We start from the raw sequence: 7,660 nt of genomic DNA, 5'->3' as shown, positions 1-7,660 counted from the left end.
CTATGTTAATATTGATGACAAATCGGATTAGGCGATGGTCCATCCAGCAGTCATCAGCTCCTGTCATGGCGCGGGTGATGCGCACATCCTTGCGATCCCTGGTTCGGACGATGACATAACCCAGCAGGTGCCAGTGTTTGGAGCGAGGGTGTTGCCACGATGCTTTGTATTTGTCCCTCTGGCGGAACAGGGTGTTGGCGACGAGGAGTTCGTGTTCTAGACACTTTGTCAGGAGTAGGGTGCCGTTGGAGTTGGATTTCCCTACCCCCTCTCTGCCAATCACGCTTCCTCAGAGGGCTGTGTCTTTGCCGATCCTGGGATTAACGTCACCTAGGAGGATCAATTTGTCGTCCTTAAACAGATAAGGTAGTTATCCCTCTCAGTCCATTTTCATCATCAAGACCCATTTTAGCCTCTTGTAAGCCCTTTCTATCCAGCTATGCATTTTTTTCTGAAATACAGTGCCCACGTGTTTCGTTGTGCCTGGGCTCAGGAAACAGTCAGCAATTCATCAATCACTTGATGATTGCAGGTAAAGAATGTCCATAACAGAAGGGTGAGAGGGAAAACCGGAGGGGGCACACACTGCAAATCTCAAACCTGAAGGAGCTTACACTGGACTTAGTGAGCTGACACTCCAATCTCCCTATTGCAGAGGAGCATGCAGGAGGTGAGCCTGCATTTGCAGGCTGGTACCCATACTTCCATCTTTCTCTTCCCATAGAAATTAGTCCTTTACTCAAACATTGTTGCAATAGGCAATGTACCTAGTGTCACTGCATCATTTCATTGTATGTGAACTGCAACTGAAATATGTTACAAGGAGTGCCCTGCAGATTCCAACATGCTTTGCCCATTGTGTTTCTGTTGGGTCACCTGAAGAGCAGCTGCTTACAGGCCTGGAGACAGAGGACCCATTCTCTTCCTGCCACAGCATCCACCTGCAGCAAGCATCAACCCAGAAATATCTACTGCAGGAGAAGACATCGTTAAACTCAGTCTTTCTCCCTCCCACCCAGTCTCTATCTATCTGAGCATTTTATATCTCTCTCCCTAACCCAAACTCTCTCTTTAGCCACAGTCGCTATCTGAGCATGAGCATTTTAATCTTTTTTTCTCTCTAACCTAGTCTCCCTATTTAACCATCTTTATCTTTCCCAGTCTTTCTCTCTTTCCCACCCAGTTTCTATCTGAGCATTTTATCTCTGTAACCTAGGCTCCCCTTTTCTCTGACCCAACCTTTCTATTTCTCTGACCCAGTGCCTCTCGGGGATGCCAGCTCCCTCTGTTTGTACAGCTAATGGTTCCATTAGTGGAAATTATTCAGCCAAGGACTCAGCAAGCGGCCCCGACTGTGCGAGGACAATCGGGAGGGAGGGAAGCGGTGGGGGGGTCTCTGCGAGGGGCCGGGGATCAGTCGATGCTTGTGTATTAGAGATTGAGGAGCGCGGCCCTTGCTGAGTTTGGGGTCACACCTCGTTAGCAGGAGGGTGCGAGCCCCTCACACCCACTAATTGGCCGCTAGCATAGTCCGCTCCGATGGGCCGCACAGAGGAATATATTGCGGCTCCCTCCGAGGCCGCGATCCCACTGTCCCAGCCCCGCCTTGTGAGTGAGAGCCATGTGCCCCGCTGTCGGTGCCTCGCTGCTGCTCCTGCTCGTGTCCCTGGGGCCGAATTGCACCGCCCGCCTGTCCGGCCACAGCCAGCAGGTCCGCTCCCAGGCACTCAAGCGGCTGCTGGAGGTGTTCGGGATGGAAGACGCCCCGCAGTCCCCCCACACAGTCCGCCAGCCCCCTCAGTACATGCTGGACCTCTACAACACGGTGGCAGACGTGGGTGGATTGACCAAAGACCCCGGCCTGCTGGCGGGTAACACAGTGCGCAGCTTCCTGGATAGAAGTGAGAGAGCCTGTCCTGTGTAGTGTTTTGTCTCTGGCAAGCTTTCCCCTCGCTCAGCCCCACTCACCTTTGCATCTTTTGTCTTTCCCCCCCTCCCACCAGCCCGAAGTCAGCAGTTCCAGTTCTTCTTCTTCAACCTGTCGAGTGTGGCCAGGAGCGAGACGATTCTGAGCGCCGAGCTGCACCTCTTCAAACTGCGAGGCCGACCCTCCCAGGACAGCCTGTATCACAGGCACCACTTCTGCCAGGTAAGAGAGCCGGGAACCAGTGCATCCCTTCACCCAGTAATGCAGCCAACCCGGAGTGTAACAGCTACCTCAACTCTTCACTGACACAGGGGAGTGAGAGAGATAAACTCGATACAGAAACAGAGACTTAAAGGCATTCAGAGAGAAACAGAAAGGATAAGAAAGTGAGTGAGTGACAGGCAGAAAGAAGTTCAGAGTAAAACAGACAGAAACTCAAGGAAGTGAGAGAGACAGAAAGAAATTCAGAGAGAAAACTCAAATTGAGAAAACCAAGAAATAAATTGAGAAGGAGCATTTCTTTGGTTGTGTGGTTTTACACATGTCCTCTTAATATGAGTGGAATGTCCTGTGTATTTACACCCAGAGAATATGTGTAATCTGGACATAAAGCAAATATCCGGCGTAAGAGACCGAGGAAACCCGAGCGATAGCGTTACACACGTAACTCAACTTGAATGGCCTACACTGGCTCCTATTTCTTATGTAATTACGCTACAGCCGAATGTCCTCAATCTTTTATGCCCATCTATCGATCCCTCCGCTCAAAAGCATCTCGGCCCATTTTTCCGAGAGCCGATGCACACAAATTTCCTGCAATTATACTGGTTCAAAATTAAGCCCAGACTTAGGGTGCAGCAGGAAAGAGTCAGTTTTCTGGTGTTTTGTGATTTTGTTTTATTTATCCACACTGAGACCTGCAATGTAGTTACTGAGACTGACTGGCGCTGTATATTATAAGACCTGCACTGCATTTTCTGGTTCTTTCAATGTATTTTTATGGTATCATAATGGGGTAATTTTGACTTTCTGCGATAGTGTAAGACAAGTGAACAGGAATGGGCAGGCTGTTTCACATCTTTCTCGATTATTATTTCCAATAGAAATCCAGAGAGATGTAAAACAGGCTATTACCCATTTCACACTATCGCACAAAGTCAAAATTACCCCCAAAGTGTCATGTATACCTTCTTAAATATGCTGTGCCTAATGTGCATGAGTGATAGATGGTTTGAAACTTTAATTGTAATAGTTAAAGGAATGTATGATATAAATTTGGTGCTTTCATTGAATCCCGATTGCTTAAGCTGATTTCCGTCATTTTTACATTCCGCTGTATACCAATGAGATCGGCAGGAAATTTGGGTGTAAATAGACATCGGCAAAATGAACGCCCGAATAGGTGTAATACCAGGTGTAACCTCCCGATTACACCCCTACATGAAATTCCACCTCATGCTGTGTAAGAGGCTGGAAACAAGAACCAAGTTTTGAAGAATCTCTCTTAGTTCAGTCTCAGTGAGTATGAATCCTTGTGAGTGTGCAATGTTCATCAATTGGTGCATAGTGGTTTGGGCTGGTAGCTCCTGCAGGTATAATGGGGCTAGGTGCGAGAGAAGTCATTGCTGAGCCGCAGTGGGAAGTGAGCCAAACAGCTTTTTTGCATTCAGGTCTGGGGAAATCACTAAAGGAGGAGCCAGGAGGCAGTGCACTCATTCCACTTTGATTGTTTCCTGGCTTTGTTTACAATATAATTTCTTATTACAAACTTGTCTGAGCTGTATACTCTGTTTTAGGTCAGTGTGTACCAGATATTGGACAATAATAACACGTCTACAGCAGACGGGAAACGACTGCTGTCATCCAGAGTACTTGCGGTCCATGACAGCACATGGGAGGTCTTCACAATCACTCAGGCTGTAAGTAATATTGCAATTATTCAACAATACCTACAGGAATAACTATTCTGATCCCTGTCATACCTGCATGAGTAATCACACTCCCCTTTAGTACATTGCATAAGTAACTATGCTGGTCTCTGTGGTAACATTATCTTTGGTGGCATCCACACAAAGCACTGCTACATCATTTGGAGTAACCACATTCAAAGAATGATACAGTACAGAAGGAGGCCATTTGGTACTATGTGCCTATGTCAGCTCTTTGCAGGTTTAACAAGGGTCTTTCAGAGCACACCAACCTTTGCTATTCCTGCAGCAGTAACTGAACAGGCTCTTGGTATACCTGTGGGAGTAACTATACAGACCTGTTATACCTGTGGGAGTAAGTATACAGACTTGTTATACCTGTGGGAGTAACTATACAGACCCGTTATAACTGCGGGAATAACTGCACAGACCCGTTATAACTGCGGGAATAACTGCACAGACCCTTGTTATAACTGCGGGAGTAACTGCACAGACCCTTGTTATAACTGCGGGAGTAACTGCACAGACCCTTGTTATAACTGCGGGAGTAACTGCACAGACCCGTGTTATAACTGCGGGAGTAACTGCACCAATACTCCAGTCTCTACCAATATGCTGGGGTGGAATGTGCGAGCGCATGCACGCTGACCACCATATTGCACACCTGTATAACGGCCGCGGCATCAACAGATTTCTATGTCCATGTGAGGATATCGGCCTTAAACCACTGAACGCTGTATGAAAAGAGCCAGGCTAAGCAGACTGAAAGCCACAGTGGATTAGCACATGTGATTAACAGGCATGGCTCCATAGCAGAAATCTGCTTATGATTTGGTACCAAATTGGTTGTCTCACTCAAAGGCTATGAGGGTGGATTGAAAATAAATTTCACACGTATACAAAAAATGGTGCAGGATTAGATAAAGGTAAACTGGAAAGAGATCTTGGGCGCATGTAGGAAAATGTAGGATAGATGTTGAGAAGAACTTCTTCACACAAACATTGAATGAGCTTCCAGGTAAGGAAGTGGAAATGAAAACCTTAGTCTTTCAAAAGACCCAACGTGCTGGTTTTCTTTATTATGCAGTGCAGATGGGCTGAATAGCCTCTCAAATGTATGGAAAATGGAAATGTCATTAGTGCAATAGGAGGTTGGGGATAAGGCACACTATTCAGGCAGAACAGAGGGAGTCTTACTCTGCATGAAACACTTGCTATACTTGACTGATGAAAGATTTATTCATTTGTGCAGGTATATGTCTGGACACAGAATAAAGAGAGTAACAAGGGCTTGCTAGTCATTGTGCGAACTTTGGCTGGCCTGCAGCTCAACAATCAAATTGTCCGCTTCGCCACAGCCAGAGACCATCACAGCAGCAAACAGCCAATGCTGGTCCTCTTCACAGATGACGAGAGGAGACGGATTACGACCTCCAGTTCCTTAACAGGTAAAGTCTTCATTGGCACAAAAGCATAGGATCCACCTCACTGCTGCACCGCATTTAAAATTGCACTCATTGGACAAGTGCCTGTACAAGTTGGTTTAATCTCAGTCAGGTCCCTGTGGAGAGTCAGAACTGTATTTCTATTCAGTTACCCTGTACATAATTATTAACTTTCAATTCCTGATGGCTAAAAGGGTTCATGCACTGTCCTGTGTGCTGCTCAATCCTGCAGGGTGTAGATTCAATTCATACTTTAGTGTTAGCTTGGATAGAATTACAGGCACAAAAATTTACCTCAGTGCTACCAGGCTGCGATGAGTGAAAAATCAGCCAGTGTACCCACTCCTGACTGCTATTATAAGGATAGGCTGGCTCGTTCAGTCTCCACCACATGTGGTAGCTGTTTAATCTTTTTAAAATCACAATTCCTCTCCTTACAAATCACTTAATATCCTTACCTCCCATGTAAGTATCTATTGCCTTTTTAAACTTCTAAATTATTTCTGCGTCTCACCAATGACTAAATGTGCATGTGAGAGGGTATTGATTAATGTCAGGATTTAGCTGTGAATAGGCAATGAATGCTCATTATATAGGCTCACACTTGAGGCCAGTTGAGTGAAGTACTAGGGAGCTGGTGCAGTCTGTGGAACTGCACCCAGAATGGTAATGACATCATCAGGGATCAATCTTTCTCACTTCAAAGATTTACTGAGCTTAGCAATGCAGAAACAGGAGTAACATCAGCAGCAACAGTCATTAATATAGGGTGTTGACTGGGAGTTATTAGAGCCAGAAAGAGAGGAAGCTGGTTGATGGTCATTAGCAGGATAGTGGCAGAGGAGAGTTTTTTTTGCCAATTCATAAATCACAGTGGCCTGGATTTACCTCATCGGCAGATTTACTGCTGGTGTTATACCAAGAGCCAGTGTATCTTCTTGGCAAACTAATGGTGTTCTCCAAAATATTAGCAACCACCATAGGCAGCCCACCTCGAGTGGAAAATTCAGTACAGCTGAAAAAGTCAAAGCTATTATAGCTCACTGCACAGAGGCTGGTGCTTCTTTAAAGGCACCAAGCAAACAAATTTAAAAGGCTTTTTACAAGGTAATCCAACTTTAAAAAACTGATTTCAAACAAATGTAGGGATGAGAAAATGGAATCCTTGCTGACACTCTGCAGACTGCCACAAGAAAGGCTAGTTGGATAAGATAGCAGAAGGTGCTGGTGCCTGTGAAACCAACAAATGTCTTCAGAAAAGGACAAGAACATTTTTGTTTAAATATTGGACACCTGTACTACATTTTAGATGATTTCAGTTATTAATTATATTCCACTTTCAGATGTTGCCACAGAGACTCCATTTCTCCATGATACGACGCTCCAGAACAAAGTAAGCCAGAGCCGGAGCACTAGGTCCTTGGATTTCCTTGCATGTCAGAGGTATCCTCTATATGTAGACTTTGAAGAGATTGGCTGGTCTGGTTGGATTATCTCCCCTCGGGGTTACAATGCCTACCATTGTAAAGGATCATGTGTCTTCCCACTGGGCCAAAACATGAGACCCACCAACCACGCCACTGTCCAGTCCATCATCAATGCTCTTAAGCTAACTAAAGGCGTGGCATCTCCATGCTGCGTCCCAGACAAGCTCTTCTCCATCAATCTTCTTTATTTTGATGACGATGAGAATGTGGTCCTGAAACAATATGACGACATGGTTGCTGGCAGTTGTGGGTGCCATTAAACCATCACTGACCCCTTCGATCATCACCCAATTGCACCAGCCAGGAAACCATAACCATGCACAATGACTGGCTCTTGAGGGGAGAAACAGATATCTTCAAGAGACCTGGAACTTGGTCCAGGAAGCTCTTTCAAAGCATAATCATGAAAGTAAGCTACATATCCAAGAAATTGACTTTAACAGCCTCTCCAGAAAGCAAGGTGCAATGACTCCATAAGCAGACAGTCAGTTGTAGAATATGCATATGTGTATATAATTTTATATATAGATGTATTAATATATACAGGATCCATGAAAACTATTGCCAGAGTTCATAATATCTAATTAAATGTTTATCAAATAAATGTAAATGGATTATACAGAATACAGCACTGTAAACTTGGGTGATTTCAACGCATTTGTAAACTGCTAAAGAACAAAGCATGAAACAACACAAGAATGATCTCTTTCACACAGGCATTCTCCCCTCAGTTATTCCCCAACCCATCTTTCCACGATTTTCTGTCACTCTCCCTCAGTTAGTCTCAATCTTATTCTTCCATTCTCACCCTCCTTCAGTTATTGTCTCACATGGTCACTTTTCTCACTGACTCTCAATCCTTCCACTTCTCAA

The 7,660-nt window shown here is 45.1% G+C and overlaps 1 protein-coding gene across 1 annotated transcript; it reads left to right on the top strand.

Annotated features, from left to right (window-relative positions):
* The first annotated feature begins 1,621 nt into the window (after nucleotides 1-1,621).
* On the top strand, nucleotides 1,622-7,047 carry admp (anti-dorsalizing morphogenic protein). The gene is made up of 5 exons (XM_070860843.1): nucleotides 1,622-1,901; nucleotides 2,004-2,149; nucleotides 3,724-3,846; nucleotides 5,108-5,303; nucleotides 6,644-7,047. The coding sequence occupies exons 1-5, from the start codon at nucleotides 1,622-1,624 to the stop codon at nucleotides 7,045-7,047; spliced, it is 1,149 nt and encodes a 382-aa protein (XP_070716944.1).
* The last annotated feature ends 613 nt before the right edge of the window (nucleotides 7,048-7,660 follow it).

This window comes from Pristiophorus japonicus, chromosome 18, assembly GCF_044704955.1.
Source record: "Pristiophorus japonicus isolate sPriJap1 chromosome 18, sPriJap1.hap1, whole genome shotgun sequence".
In the NCBI taxonomy this organism is placed as follows: domain Eukaryota; kingdom Metazoa; phylum Chordata; class Chondrichthyes; family Pristiophoridae; genus Pristiophorus; species Pristiophorus japonicus.
This window is presented reverse-complemented; position numbering and strand designations above follow the sequence as displayed.